The sequence below is a fragment of the Lipotes vexillifer genome, unplaced genomic scaffold (genome assembly GCF_000442215.2).
Source record: "Lipotes vexillifer unplaced genomic scaffold, Lipotes_vexillifer_v1.1 scaffold1417, whole genome shotgun sequence".
Classification (NCBI taxonomy): Eukaryota; Metazoa; Chordata; class Mammalia; order Artiodactyla; family Lipotidae; genus Lipotes; species Lipotes vexillifer.
In genome coordinates, this window is record NW_006778171.1 from 355,066 (window position 1) to 371,273 (window position 16,208).

The following is a 16,208-nucleotide window of genomic DNA, read 5'->3' on the forward strand; positions in this document are numbered from 1 at the left end:
CCAAAAAGCCGAAAAAAAAAAAAAAAAAAAAGAATAAGCAAGAGGCAGCAAATTTGAAAGAAATTAAGAAAAAAAATTAAAAGTGCCTTACAAGACCATTTGCCTTTTAAGGGTGATTTAAAGAGAAGACTCAGGGAAAGGGGATTATGGGTTCGGTCATAATCTGATCAGTCTGTGACACTTGCTGTTGTGTCCTTGGCACCGTTACCAGACCCAGGGAGGTGACCACTTGGAGTAGGGTTTCAGGGGTGTGGTGTGCTGGTCACAGTGAAGAAATGGATTTGTAGACCGGAAAATGAATTTATTAATTCGCAGTAGAGGAGCTATCTGGGAGAAGAGGCTCGGCCCTCCCTAGAAAATCGGCGGTGATGGTGGCAGTGAAGCTCCTGGCCCCCCATGTGTCAGGTGCTTCCACTGAGAGGGTCTCTGGAAAGGGGAGGACTGAGGGGAGGGGGCAGGACGGATCTTGCTCGTCCACTGTTTCTTCGGGAGGGTCGTTTGTAGTTGGCCAACCTCAGCCTCATACTGATTCCCTTCAGCTTCAGAGGGTTTAAGTAAAAAGGTCATTTTTGGTGCATCTGCCCTAATGGCCTCTATGACATTTGGGGGATATTTGCTGACAGTCCCTTTTAATTTCTTTCTAAATATTTTAAAAAAGAAAAAAAAAAAGTTTGGAAACTGCTAAAGTCTTCGTTCATACCTAATCCTAGGAGGAGGGATATATAGAACAGGTGAAAATTGGGTGGTTTCTCCTTAGGGGACTTTGCCCTCAACCTTGTCCCCACGTTTTTTCCCTGAGGACCCCAGAGAGCTTCAGAAAGATCGTTTGAGCCAGAATCGAGTTTCCTTTTTTTCCAAGACTCCTAGATCTTTTTTGTGACCTGATACCACCATTTCACACCACCTTTTAACTTAGTCTATAGCTGATTATTGATTGCCTACTATAGTACCAGGAAGTCCTACAGGTTTTGTAATTTAAGATAAAGCCACCCTGTTGTAGAGAATTCTTTTCTTTTTTATTTAGTACATATTCACATATGACTAAAAAAAAAAATGCTGCCTATCAATTTGATCTTAAGACATGTGTATATAAAAATGGGTGGAAAGTTTGGTGGTGGGTTTTGAACAGTTGGGAAGAGGGAAAATGTGATGTGACCAGGAGGTTACCAGTATAGTAAGTGAAAGAGGTGGGATGGCTGTGCAGAGCACAGATGTGAATGTAAGTGTGGACGACAGAAGGCTGGGGCAGCGTGCTAGCTTTAGACAGAGACTCCAATTTGAGAATCAATCTAACGGTGGAACTTTCTCACTTTAAGGGGTGACGACTATAAAAACCATGTGAAATGCATAAGCGAAGATCAGAAGTATGGTGGCAAAGGGTATGAAGGTAAAACCCACAAAGGTGATGTTAAACAGCAGGCGTGGATTCAGGTAAGGTCTTTTTTTTAAATTATTATTATTTTACTTGGACTGTATCTCTTTCTTTTTTTAAAGACTTCAACTGTTTTGTTTTTTTTTTAATTTATTTTTATTTTTATTTATTTTTGGCTGCATTGGGTCTTCGTTGCTGCACGTGGGCTGCTTCTAGTTGCGGAGAGCGGGGGCTACTCTTCATTGCGGTGTACAGGCTTCTCATTGCGGTGGCTTCTGTTGTTGCGGAGCATGGGCTCTAGGTGCGCGGGCTCGGTAGTTGTGGTGCATGGGCTTAGTTGCTCTGCAACATGTGTGATCTTCCCGGACCAGGGCTCGAACCCGTGTCCCCTGCATTGGCGGGCGGATTCTTAACCACTGCGCCACCAGGGAAGCCCTGTAAGATCTTTCTAATTCATCAAGAAGCTTCATCTGACATCTTCTACTTTCTTGGGACACCTAAGAAACCAAGAATAAATGTTATCATCCGTGCAGGCAAGACCCAGAAACATCACGTCTTAGGATAAAGCTCTTTATTTCTCCTTCAGTGCAACTGCAGTGTATTTTGTCTTTAATCTACACGTTTTGCAGATCTCTTGCAAAAATATTTCCAAATTCTCACTGACTTTCCCTTGGCTACGAAACCGAAAGGAAGCTTCCTAATCTGTATCTGCATCTAGTGATGATGCAACTTTTATAACTCAAACTATGTTAAGCTGTGATGTCTGTCATCAGAGTAGGGCAAAACAGAGATGTTTTCATAAATGTGAGGAATTTTCTACTTCTAAAATAAAGTGAAAGCCTACATTATAAAAGTGGCAAAAGCAATGAAATCCCTAGTTTACTGAGGTATAATTTCCAGTATGTTATTCACCATTTACAGAAGAGTAGCAGGAGGAAAGATTCAGAAAGGAAGGTAGGAGGATGAAAAGACAAATGTCGTCTGTATGGAAACTGTATTTTCCTGGAAATCAAATAACTAGTTACTCTCTGATGACAGAGTTTAAATGTGACTTTTTCTGATATTGACTAGCTTACTGAGTTAGAAAACTCCTGGGAGGGAAAATCAGTTCACGAAGGACTAACAAAGTCTGCCAGTGCAGATTGAGAAGCTAGTGAGACCCCTTGTCTTAACTGAGATATTTGGGCTGGTGGCCATCAGCCATACTTTGGGGCCCTATGTCTGCTCTCCCTGAGTACCAGATGACATTCCTAGGCCCCTGAGCTGGAGGTACCTGGTGTGTGAGTTCTGTGTCTGTTGACATCACATCTTGAATGAAATCCTCTAGAGCAGAGGTCAGCAAAGTACAGCCCACAGATCAGATCCGGCCCACCACCTCTTTGTAAAGTTTTATTGGCACCTAGCCATACCCATTTGTTTACACATTGTCTGTGGTTGCTTTAGTGCTACAAGGACTGCACTGAGTAGTTAGGACAGAAACTGAATGGTCTGCAAAGCCTCAAATCTTTTCAGAAAAGGTTTGCCCACCCTTGTTCTAAACTGTCAGGCTTCAGCAGCCGTGCTAGAGGTCGAGGACTTTGTTCCAGATTCTGTCCTGGTGCACCAGTCCGCTCCCCATCTGAGTCCTCTGTAGCTCCCTAGCTGGCATCGTTAGCAGACACCTGAGACCGAATGTGGTCTGCTGGGAGAGTGCACAGGTCCTGCTGCGACCTGTCCAACAGACATGGATTTGGGTATTTATTCTTTTCCTTAAATCCTTAAATTCTCCATTTTTAAAGATTGAATTTTGGAATCCCATCAGTGTTAATGTTCACCGAGCATCCTTCCCGATGTCTCTGTGCTTACACACGGAGAGTGGATAGTGGGTCAGGGAGAAATACCCTATTTGGCATGGATCTCAGTGTTTTCCTCCAAAGTCGGTCTCTGGTACGCTTCTCCTCTGGTTCAGCACGCGGCTCTGGCCAGTGCTGAGCTAGCCTGACTTCTTCCTTGTTCATGCTTTCTTGATTTGTTTTTCTGCCTGGGTGCCTTATCCTCTTTGTATCCTGTATCAGTTTTTTTTCTGGTCTGTTTATATATAGCTGCAGTTCTTCCCTAAGGCAGGGACCCTTTCCTGCACTATATTTGTTTAACTGCATTATTTGTCTTTATTTGTTGGCTCATAAGTGACAATCTTTCTTATGGATTGCCATCTCCCTAACTTTAATAATTACCTTTATTCTCTGCCTTCACTGTGATTGCCATAAGCCCTTTCTCTAGATCACTTATTTATTTTTCATCTCTGTTCTTGCTATGTCATGTTTGTTTGTTCGATTTTAATATTGTCCGATCTTAAATTTATTCCCTAGTTCCTAGAATATCCACTTTTGTCTTATTCTTTTGATCACTTTTGGTTTGTTTATATTTTTTTCTTTCAGTTTTTAAAAATTGTGATAGCTTATACATGACATATAGTTTACCATTTTAAAGTATATACAACTAAGTGCATTCACAATGTTGTGCAACCATCACCACCATCTATCTCCAGAACTTTTTCATTTTTTGATAGGGATTACATTTGAATCTGTAGCTCTCTTTGGGTAGTACTGACATCTTAATAATATTGTCTTCAATTCATGGACATGGGATATCTTTCCATTTATTTGTGTCTTTAATTTCTCTCAGCAGTGTTTTGTAGTTTTCAGTATATGTCTTTCACCCCCTTGGTTGGTTTAGTTTGTTCCTAAGCATTTTATTCGTTTTGATGGTATTATAAATGGAATTGTTTTCTTAATTTCTTTTTCGATTTGTTTACTGTTAGTGTATATAAATGCAACTTGATTTCTGAGTGTTGATTTTGTATCCTGTAACTGCTGAACTTGTTAACTGGCCCTGAAGATTATTTTTGTGGAATCTTTTGGGTTTGCACCATGTAAGACTATGTTATCTGCGAACAGAGATTATTTTACTTCTTTCCAATGTGGATGCTTTTTATTTCTTGCCTAATTGCTGTGGACTTTCAGTACTATGTTGAATTTGTAAACATAGACATTAATACAAAATCAGTACGTGAAGTGTGAACACTCTAGTTTGACTTTCATGAAACTCATCTGTCAATTATTTATTGTTTTTGTTTTATCTTCGTTTTTTGTAGAAAATTAATGAATTAATAAAGAGACCCAATGTCGGCCCCAAAGTGAGGGAACTTTTAGGGCAAATTAGTGGTTTTGACAACGTTCCCAGGAAAAGGGCGAAATTTCAGGTATGTATTTGATATGACTTCCTTGAATGGAAGGGATATGGGCCTATTGGTGACAGCTTATGTATACCTGTCAAAATATGGGATAAGTGGCTTTTTTTTCTTTTTTTTCCCATACAGAATTGGATGAAGAACAGTTTAAAAGTTCACAATGAATCCATCCTGGAGCAGGTGTGGAATATCTTTTCTGAAGCTTCCAGCCATGTAAGTCAGATCTCACTCTAGACTTGCAGTGTGGCAAAAATGATTGGTAATAATGAAATGGGAATGTCTTATTTTTGGAGGTCAAGACAGCCTTCTTTTTCAGAGAGCCTCTCTGTGCCTTCATTAATGGGAAGGAATAAACAGTGCACTGCAGAGAAGATTTCCTTATTGTGCAGAGAAAGGTATTTAATCCCAATGTTTGATAATGGTACCAGCTAACATGAATTGATCCGCTTAGAAATCAGGCAGCGGGAAGTGTTAGAAAGAACAGGACCTTCGGGTTTCTGACAGACCTGGTTTGAATCCCTGCTGTGCTGTTTGCCAAGCGTTTGATCTTGAGCATGTTATTTAACCTCTCTGAGCCTGAGTTTCCTTATCTTAAATAAAAGTGGGTATTTATACTCAATACTTTACTGGGTACCTGATGTGTGTCAGGCCCCAAACAAAAAATAGAAAATATCTCAGGTGTGATAGTGCCACCAAGAAAAATAAACAGGGTGAGGACAGAGAGGGTGACTAGGTGTTCTTTTAGGTGTGGGGTGAGGGGTCACGGAAGGCAAATGAGGGCATACAGGCATCCCAGCTCATGCCCAGCAGGTGGGGGGCACTTGGTAAGTGCTGGTCTCCTTCCTTCTGCTGGACGGAGGAGTCATTGGAGTAAATGAGTCAACCACCTTCAGTCAAAATGGTTTTATCAGAGAGGCCCCAGACGTGGAATACACATGCAGAGAGTCTTACTTTGATATCTTGTAGGCACATTCTTGGTTACATTGTTAAACACTTTTCTCATTAATTCAGTTGCACTTAGCTCCTACTTGGAGCTTAAGTCCCATCTGGAGACATATTGTTAGCGTTTCAAAAAAATACAGTGGGGTCTGACTGGTCTTTTATTCTAGTTACCTTGTCAGCAATTGATTTGCTTTTTTATGTAGAGAGAATAGTTTTGGCCACAGATTGGGATAAAAATGAAACTTTCTCTTGGCAGTATATCTAGCGTTTGTCTCCAAACATACAAACTAGGCCTTTGAAACCTTATAACCAATCATTTAATTGGCAGTTATGTGGCACCTGCTTTTTAAAGGTTATTTACATTTTAACTAAGAATCAAAAGTTTAAAATTACTTAGTTTAACTCCAGAGTTCAAAAAAAAAGTGTTTTCCACTTTCCTTTTTAAAGCTGTGAACATACTAAGAATTAAATAAAATAACCAGTAAGCAGCTTGTGGTAAACTCTGAGCTCTGTAAAACGAGGCTTGTTAGTGCATTGCCTTTGTGCAGTAAATGTCCCAGCACGTGCCTGGAGATTGTGGTGCAAACAGTTCAGAGGCCCCGGAGGTGTTGGGCTGGAGGCTTTATATTCTTCTCAGCTGCAACACTCTCTGTACCCTGGTGTGCATCTCACCGGGTCACTGTGGACGCAGCCATCCTCAGGCCCAAGTCCTGCCCTCCAGAGAGCTGTATTCTAGTGGGGGAGACAGACAGACAGCTGTGTATAAGGGTTGATGCTATGGGGTCAGGTGGTGATACGGGCCAGGAAGCAATGGGAGGCAGGAGACGGGGCAGAGAGTAAAGGAGGGTGCTCTGTCAGGAGAGAGTCGGTGACGTCGTCCCTGAGGGGACCACGTCGGAGGAGAGCCTGGAATGAAGGACGAAGTAGATGGGGAGTGAATTTGTTCGCTCATTTATTGAGTGGCTGCTGGGCCGGTGAATGTGTGTCTCCCTCTCTCCTTCCTTTCCTCGCTCTCTCCCCTCCCTCTCCCCACCTTCTTCCAGCAGCTGGGGGATTGGTTTGGAAGTGGAGGCGAGGCAGCAGCTGGAGACTTAGCTGAACGGGCCGGTCTCGGGGCTGCGGCGCTCAGACCCTGGTGTGATCATGCTCGCTACACACCGTACCCTAGGGAGGAGCTTGTAGGACAGGGTGTCCCTCTTTCTCCTGAGATCCTTTCTGAGCTCCTCCCCTGCCTCCCCCGCATGTACATGGACGACTTGACTTGTCTGAACTGCTGCTGAGAAAACTCCGACTACTTAGTTTAATCTTTAGTATGAATATCCTAAATGCTACTCTTTGAGCCGGGGGCTGGGCATTAAGGGTTGCCTGAGGCAGGAGCTCAGTAGAGTTCTTGTTTGTCAGTGAAAGCCAGTCCTTCATTTGGTCCAGGTTGGGGGCAGCATTCCCCCCTTGTGGCCTCGCCTCTCAAAGGAGGAGGACTGCGGTGACTTGTGCCAGTCACCTGGCCGTTAACTAACAGAGATGGAACGTGGGCCCTGACCTCGGACTGTCCACCACACCTGCAGCAGCCCCGGAGCCACCAGCACTGACCTTGGCCCTGTCCGTCCAGATGCATCAGGGCTCCCTGAGCAGTTCAGTGAATTGCTCCACATCCTCTCTTGAGAAAGGGCAGGCCTTGTTTGTCGTCAGAGGACAGCAGGCAATGGGGCTGGCTATGCTGAAGTCATTTTTTAAAACAATCTGGGTGCTGGTTTGAATAAGGTGGTGCAGTAAATGGGAAGTTTATCTTATTCCAGCTCACATTTCCATGGTCCCTTACTCACCACTTTATACTCTGTCTAGGTGTCCCTGACTGTCCGCTAAGGGTAACCATCAATCTAAACACTGATGATGATAACAGCACCTCTGTCTAGTACTCAGTAGTTTACAAAACTCTTCCCGTACATCTGGCTGCTTTATTGAGCATCGCTTTTCTCATTTTATTCGTACATGAACTGTATCAGGTAGATATCGCTAGCTTTCTTTTCACAGATGAGGAAATAAGGTTTGGAGCAGGTAAATAACTTGCCCTGAGTTACCTGGCTAGTAATGAACAGAGCTGGAACTTGAACCCAGGTCTGCAGATGCATAAACCTGGTGGTTTCTGCCACACCTACATGCTCATCTTCTACCTAAAAGGCAAATAGCGAGCCAGAATTAAAGGTCTGGCTTTTACGTGGCATACGGATTCTTCACTTTTCCAGTGGAATGAAAATGTTAAGTGCAGAGAGGAATGTGGGCTGTGGGTAGTTTTTTCCATTTTTGTATACTTACTGCCACATGTTAACTATTTTGCGGTGGGGGGAGGTCACAGTTGTAAAATGGTAAGTAATAGCAGTTTCCTTAGAAGAATTTATTCAGTAGATAACTGAGATGATATGTGTCTGGAATGAGTATTTATGTGTTTCTTGGTTTCGCTTAATAATAAGGAACCAGTCAGTAAGGGGCAAGATCCGCAGCCGCTGGAGCAAGCGGCCAAACCATGTGCAGAGAACAACGCCAAGGTCGCGTCCTCCAAAGCAAATGACAGTGTGGAAGAGCCAGCAGAGACGAAGAAGAATAAGAGAGAAAGGAAGGAAGGACGGCAGAAGAAGAGAAAAAAGGAAAAGAAAGAACTAAAATTAGAAAACCACCAAGAGAATTCAAAGAGTCAGAAGCCTAAGAAGCGCAAAGCAGGACAGGAGGCCGAGCAGGAGGCTGCAGGGGAGGCCGTCTTCGAGGCCGCCGGCTCTGCAGGGAAGAAGAGCCAGAGGAAGAGGAACAAGGCTGAGCGCACCCAGGACGGGGCGGTGGATGGAGGCGCGGAGCGGGAAGGGGAGACAAAAACCAGTCTAGGGAAAAGAAAGCAGAAGCATTTGGAAGGTTTGTGGCTAGCTTATGCTCCACGGTTTGTTTTTTCTTTTGTTTTTTGTTTTTTTTACAAATGTATTTATTTATTTTTGTTTATCTTTGGCTGCATTGGGTCTTCGTTGCTGCGGGCCAGCTTTCTCAAGTTGCGGCGAGCAGGGGCTCCTCTTCATCGTGGTGCACGAGCTTCTCATTGCGGTGGCTTCTCTTGTTGCGGAGCACGGGCTCTAGGTGCTCGGGCTTCAGCAGTTGTGGCGCACAGGCTCTAGAGCACAGGCCCAGTAGTTGTGGCGCACGGGCTTAGTTGCTCCACGGCATGTGGGATCTTCCTGGACGAGGGCTCGAACCCGTGTCCCCTGCTTTGGCAGGTGGATTCTTTTCTTTTTGCGGTACGCGGGCCTCTCACTGTTGTGGCCTCTCCCGTTGCGGAGCACAGGCTCCGGACGCGCAGGCCCAGCGGCCACGGCTCACGGGCCCAGCCGCTCTGCGGCATGTGGGATCTTCCCGGACGGGGCACGAACCCACGTCCCCTGCATCGGCAGGCGGACTCTCAACCACTACGCCACCAGGGAAGCCCGGCAGGCGGATTCTTAATCACTGCGCCACCAGGGAAGCCCCTGTTAAATACTTTTTAAGCTGTGAGTTTGGGATGTCTAAAATCTGTTAGACCTTGCATTTTGAACCACGTAAGGCAAAGAGCATAAGGTTTGGGATCAGGCTGTCCTGGGCTTAGTCTGGGCAGGTGCCATCACCTCGCAACTGCCCATTTTGTCATCTGCCTTGGAGGAGAAACCCCACGGGGCTGGGGTGCTTGGGGAATGAGCAGGGTGATGGATGTGAGGGGCCTGGCCATGTAGGCCTCTCATTAAATGGTAGCCGCTAGTATAAATGCAAAATATTTTTTAAAATCTTTCTAATTACTTAGTTGAAGCAGATTCTAAGAAGAAAAAGATTAAGCTCCCGGGACATTCTGGGGATGGAGATCCGGAAAACCATGAGGCTCCTGCAAAAGGTATGGCTGCCGTCATTTAGAAGCTCTGCCCTCTTTAGGCTGGGGGAGGAGGAGAGCTGGGCCCGTCCGATGGTCGTGACCCCCGGAGGCACGTGGAAGAACTTGAAGCAAAATCCGTTCTCTAGGGTGTGACTGCTAAGTAATGAGCGAGAGCTGTGTGAGTTGGTCGTACAGGGTCTGTCCAGCTTTGAGGATGGAATGTAAAGCTGTCTGGATTGGCAGCATGTGTTATCTTTGGAGCTTAAAATAAACCCTGATTCTGAGGCCCTGTTCGCTCTCCCTGCTTCCTTGTCCCTGCCTCTCATCCTCTCCTACAAGTACCCTGAGGTCCAGCCGGGCTTTGCTGTTCCTCCTCCCGTCTCTGGGTCTGTCCCGGCTGTCCCCGCGCCCGGAGCCCCACGGCCACCGCGTCCCTCAGCCAGAGTGCGCACTTGTCAGCTCCAAGGTCCCTCTTAAACGCTGCCCCCTCCGCAGAGCTGTTCCCACTGCTCAGGCCTAGAGCACTCCCTAGGGTCCTGTCAGTCAAGAACAGGCCCGAGGACTCGATGGCAATCAAGACTTTATTCACAGAACTTCAATAACTGCCCAAGTTGGGTTAGATTTCTTAGCTTGTAACTTTGATTATGTGAAGTTCCTCTTTTTTTTATTAAGTTAAATTTTCAGTTTTGAGATAATTGTAGATTCACGTGCAGTTGTAAGAAATGATACAGACTCACGGATCCTTCTGTAGCCTTTACCCCATTTCCTTCGAGGCTGATACCTCACACAACTGTAGGACAGAACGCCACTGGGCTGTTGACCTCGTACAGTCAAGAGACAAACATTCCCGTCCCCTCGAGGACCCTCCTGCTGCCCTCTTATAGCCACACCCACTTTCCTCTCGCCCCACCCCCTCCTTTACCCCAGAGGTCAACACTGTCCGTTTACCTCCATTTACCTCTCCGTTTACCTCTCCATTTCTATAATTTTATAATTTCAGAATGTGACATAAATGGCATCATTTAGTATGTAGCCTTTTGAGATTGGCTCTTTTCACTCAGCATTATTCTCAGGAGATTGATCCAGGTTGCTGCACATCTCAATAATCCATTCCTCTTCATTGTGAGCAGTGGCCTGGTGTGAATGTACCACAATTTGGTTATCCATTCATCTGCTGACAGACATCTGGGTTATTTCCAGTTCACGGTTATTATGAATAAAGTTCATGTACAGGTTTTCCTGTGGACATGTGTCATGTTTTCTGGAATAAATGTTCAGGAGTGCAATGGCTGTCTACTACGGTAGTTGCAGGTTTCGTTTTTTAAGAAACTGCCAGCTTCCTCGAGAGTGGCTGTACCATTTAATATTCCCACCAGCAATGTGTGAGGGGTCCAGGTTCCCCACACCCTGGCCAACGTTTGGTGTTACTATTTTTTGTTTTAGCCATTTTAGTGGGTATGTAGTAATAGCTCATAGTGGTTTTAATTTGTGTATCCCTAATGACGTTGACTATCTCTTCATGTACTTATTTCCCATTTGTCTGTCTCTTCATTAAATTGTCTGTTCTCGTTCTTTGCCCATTTTCTAATTGGATTGTTTGATTTTTTATTTTTTTATCTGTTGAGATTTGAGAGTTCTTTATTCTAAACACTAGTCCTTTGTGAGATATGTGGTTTGCAAGTTTTTTTTCAGTCTGTAGCTTGTCTTTTTATCCTCTTAACAGTATCTTTTTGTAGAGCAAAAGTTTTTGATTTTGATGAAGCCTCATTTTGTCAGTTTTTCCTTTAAGAGATGATACTTCTGATGTCATCTAAGAACTCTCTTTGCCAGCCCTAAATCCCAAAGACTTTTTTTCTGTTTTTTCCGAAATGTCTTACAGTTTTAGATTTTTCCACCCGAGTCCATGATCCATTTTGAGTTAATTTTTATGAGGTATGAGACTTGGTTCAAGGTTCATTTCTTTGCTCATCAGCGTCCAGTTGGTCCACACCATTTGTTGAAAAGGCTGTCTTTTCCCTCAGTGAATTGCTTTTGCACCTTTGTCAAATATCTGTTGGGCATATTTGTGTAGTTCTGTTCTGGGTTTTGTTTCATTGGTTTGTGTATCCGTCCCTCCACCGCACATTCTAGACTAGAGTAGTTATATCCAAAGTTTTGAAATTGGGTAGGCTTATTCCTCTCGCTTTATTCTTTTTCAAAATTAGAAGATTTAGAATAATCTTGCCTACGTCTGCAAAGAATCTTGCTGTGATTTATATAGGAATTGCATTATACCTGTATATCAATCTGGGGAGAATTGATCACTTTACTGTGTTGAGTCTTCTATGCCATGAACATAGCACGTCTTTCTGTGTATTTAAATCTTTGATTTCTTTCATTAGCATTATGTATCTTCAGCCTACGTGTCTTCGTCTTCCCAGAAGCAGAGGTTCCCTAGATGAGTCCTAACCTGCGGACAGTAATTATTTGTGGCTGTCCTCTGTCCTCTCTGGTTCAAGGTTCAGCTCCTTTTGCTCATCTTTGCCTTGCTTACTGTGCTTAGAAAGCCCCTTGATCTTAGTGGTTCCTTAGTAAATCTTAAGCTCATTAGATACAAGCCCTGTCTTTTTATAGGATGGTGGTACTTAATGGTACTTAGTTAACCTGCTCACTCTAAGAATGAGTTGTGTGGATGGTAGTCAGCACTTCTCGGCCGCTGTGACTGGGCGGGCCAGGTGTCTGCAGCACGGGACTGTGGCATCCTGTCCATTCTGGGCTTCTTCACTCCTGAGTAGCAGCAAATAGATGGCGCAGAAATGGTTTCGTAACCCTTTTGGTAGTACAACAAAATACAGTGTTTTACATAGAATTCTCTATATCGTAGGTAAATTCAACTGGAAGGGAACTATTAAAGCAGTTCTGAAACAGGCCCCAGACAACGAAATAACCATCAAAAAGCTAAGGAAAAAGGTATGAAGTATGAACCAGGTATATATAAGCTGGGGAGAATCCATTCTTTATTTTAAAATGTACAGTTTTGTTCTGTTTTTCTGAATCTGAAATACTGTAGTGTGTATGTGTGTGTCTCAGTGACTTTCAAGTTGCTCCTTTTAGCCCCTCAGGGCTTGTGGGGAAGGGATGGAGCCAGACCCCATCCACACTTCCTCAGCCAGAGCGGTGCCTACATTAAATATGAAAATCACTGCTCTAGATATGTGGCTGTCTTTTGATTATTGCACAACAATGGTTTTTTCTCATCGTAACTTTTTATCAGTGTCTGAAACACGCAGCCAGGTGCTCACACGTGTACAGCTACATGAATTGTCACGAGCAGGACACCCTTGTGTAACCAGTACCTGGGTTCTTTCACTTGTCACTGTTGGCCTTATTGTGGGTCAGAGAAAGAACATTGTAGGTCAGTTTTCAGGACAAATACACCCATTTGACAGCTGTTTTCCTTTGTGAAGGTTTTAGCTCAGTATTATGCAGTGACAGACGAACATCACAAGTCTGAAGAGGAGCTCCTGCTCGTCTTTCACAAGAAAATCGGCAAGAACCCCACCCTGAAGTTAGTAAAGGACAAGGTCAAGCTTTTAAAATGAACATTTTTATATTGAAAAATCGAATCCATCCTGTCGATCTTCCCCTTTCACAACTGTTTGTAAAACATGTAATGATTATAACAACTCACACTTTGCTTTCCAAAGCTGTATTTTTAAGTTAAGAAAAAATATATATTTTTGGTAGAACTTATGTGAGAAAATAAAATATATTCTTGTCCCAGGTTCTAAATTTGTGGTAGTGAAAATATTTTTAAATGTGACAGGTCAAAAAATAACTTGGTCAGACTAGAAAGCAGTTGTTCTAACTACATCACGTCTACACATTTTCAATTAGAGGGTCTTGTGGGTTAGTTTTTTGCATGGTTTAATGTGCATGTGAATTGTAGTATTTCGTCCAGGAACAGTCGAAACAGTCTTTTGTGTGTCATAATCCTTGCCCAGCCAGAAGTTCTGCCCTTTAGAGGGGGTTTCTCTGTAACAGTTTGGCCCAGCCACTCTGGCCCAGTCCATCTTCGGCCACAGATGGCAGATTTGTCGGTGACTAGATTTTGGGGTGTGGCCTGTGACCAGGTACAGGGAACCAGCTCGTTTGAAACTGAATCCATTATTCGGTGCTCCAGTTGGATTGACATGCTTTCAGAACTGGTCCTCTAAATCCTAGCTTATTGTGCAGGAGGAGAGCCAGGCCGCTCTTTGATATTTGAGTAGGTTTTGCCCACAAGTCCCTTCACAGCTGATGTGTGTGGTAAGAATCACCCCTTTAACCAGTGTTAACTATCATCGTTAATACCTCTTACTACAGGTGAAAGCGAGAATGGGGCATGGAACAAGTGTTAAAAGGATTGGGGGGGGCATTAAATAGGAGCAGGGGGCCAACAGGGCAGACGGAGATACGCTGTGAGCCTCTGAGTCCCAGATGAGGCAGCTTTCCTCCTGCACTTGCACTGTGTTCTGTTCTGATTTGGGGATGTGCTGCTGTGTCATGGCGGGATTCAGTGGCACTGTGTCAGGAGCAATGAGGACCCGGGCTTTAGAATCAGGCCCTGGCTTGGTCCCTTCATAGTTAACTGCTCTGAACCTCACTCTTTTCATCTGGACAGTGGAACAGTAAAGGTCCCTCTTGGGTTGTGAGTGAAGGGACTAATTTGTGTAAAGCTCACAACACCGTACCTAAGCCCAGAGACACCCATTCAGTGGTTGCCATCGCTACTGTTAGCAGGAACAGTTTCTGAGCCACGAGAGGCTTTAGATGTTTTGGAAGCAAAGGGGGGAAAAAGTGGGAAAGTGAAGCTTGACCCAGAACACACAGAGGGACAAAGCAGAGCCCTGAGTCCAGTCCAGGACGTCCCTGTCCGAGCACTCCAGGGAGCAGAAGCAAGCACCGTCGTCCTCCGGGGATGGGGGTGGGGCTACAGCACTACTCCCTGTGGGTACTACAAGCACAAGCACCACAGTATTTCAGGATTTGTGTTTGATTTTTATTTTTCCGTCAGTTTTACTGTCATGTGTTTAAGGCTGTTCCAGAATGCTAGCAGAACATTGGGCCGGAGGAGGTAGCCCCTCAGCTCCCTTGAGCTCTACGAAGATGAAACAAGGCCAGCAAATGGCGATTCTGATGGTCAGTGTCATGGGCAGGTCTCTTCGTTGGAATCTGCAGTTGGTGGCAGGAACGTCTCCCCATGCCTGTAGTTCGTCCCGTGGCTCTGGCTGCAAAGCACAATCTACAGATCCTTCCCAAGGTCTTAGCACAGAGACCACCCTTTGGTTTTGGCAATTGCCTGCCTGACTTGAACTCAAACACAGATGATATTGGAACTCTGGGGACTTTGGAACCAATCTAATGACATTTGTTTTGGGCTTTACAGCTTCATTTTGTCTAAGTTGAGTGTAAGATTGAATTCTACCATGTTCCGCCTGTCCCTATGCTGGTCTGATGGGTCTGGCACTTGGGTTTCCCCAAACCTGCCAGGCATGCATTTTGACACACTTAAAAAAATTTTTTTTTGATACCTTCCTTTCTGGCACTCCTGGTATTTGTCAACTGTATGCACTGGCCATTTTCTGTGATGCTGTTTACAAATAGGATTTGGGAGAAGGTGGGCGGTATTCTGCCTGCCAAAAGATTAGGACGTGTTGCCAGCTGGGGTCCTCCTTTATGTCAGACACACAAGGCGTTTTTCAGTCTGATGAGGAAACTGAGGCTCAGAACAGTGAAAGGGAGGCCAAGCAGGAGTGAACCCAGGGCTGCCCTTTCTTCTGATTGGCTGTGACAGCCAGACTTGTGCTGATGCAGAAGTCTGAATGTTCAAGCAGCTGAAGACAGGGGGCATTTAGGTGGAGAAAGTTGAAAAATTGCAAAAACCACTCAAGTTTCCCCAGGTTAATCTTGCTCCAGGCAGGTACGAGTGGTTTGTTACCTCGGTGTGAAGTAAGAAAAAAGAGGCTTTCAAAGACCGTGTTCCTAGTTCTCTGTTTAAACCCACCTCACAGGGTGGTTGTAAGAATAAACTAATAAAAGTCAAGGTTAATGGCATTGTAACAGGTCTGCAAATTTTTATGAATATCCTTAAAAAGTTATTGTATTATCCTTCTAAACATGTCATTTTTCTTTCAGAGTTAAACCTTGAGCTGATCAGGTCCTATTAAAACAATTTACTTTGATGGTATTGGGTTGGCCAAAAAGTTCGTTCGGGTCTATCCATAACATCTTACAGAAAAACGTGAACAGGCTTGTTGGCCAATCCAGTATCAAAGAGGCCTGAATTTCCTCTCTTTTCCGAAATAGATTTCTAGGACTTGGGGAGAAAAAGAAAAAGAAGAAGCAATATTTGGTGTAGATTGTTTTCTTTTAGATAGCACTTTTGCAGTTGAATAAGGAAAGTTTTAAGAAATCAGTAGTTTAAGAAATCAGTGCCCCCTGCCCTGTCTCGGTGATGAAACTGGACTCCAGCATAAAGTAGATAATTGTATATTGTTGACTTTTACCTGGATATAGAACCATAACACCATAGCACTCTTAAGATTATAACTGCTTCCTTGTGGAAGGAAATTAAGAGATCAGTTATGCTCAGGTAGGAGAAAAGGCATTTTATATGTACTTACCAGTACTTTGTGGTTACTTGGAACTCAGCGTACGTTCAGCCTTTATCCCTTCTTCTAATTAAGCTTTCAAGATGGCTAGAATAGGCCTTCTAAGTTTCTTTTCTCCTTAGCCAAGGAAAGCGTATTGTGTGTCTCATTTCCTAG

At 44.1% G+C, this 16,208-nt stretch overlaps 1 protein-coding gene across 1 annotated transcript in view; it reads left to right on the plus strand.

The window, feature by feature from the left end:
• LYAR (Ly1 antibody reactive) overlaps positions 1-13,182 on the plus strand; it is an 18,449-nt gene extending 5,267 nt beyond the window's left edge. The window contains exons 3-9 of the mRNA XM_007451504.1: positions 1,317-1,431; positions 4,506-4,613; positions 4,731-4,814; positions 8,012-8,444; positions 9,355-9,441; positions 12,284-12,369; positions 12,867-13,182. Of these exons, the coding sequence (XP_007451566.1) occupies positions 1,317-1,431; positions 4,506-4,613; positions 4,731-4,814; positions 8,012-8,444; positions 9,355-9,441; positions 12,284-12,369; positions 12,867-13,001 (1,048 nt within the window). The 3' untranslated portion in view covers positions 13,002-13,182. The remainder of the gene's footprint in view (positions 1-1,316; positions 1,432-4,505; positions 4,614-4,730; positions 4,815-8,011; positions 8,445-9,354; positions 9,442-12,283; positions 12,370-12,866) is intronic.
• The last annotated feature ends 3,026 nt before the right edge of the window (positions 13,183-16,208 follow it).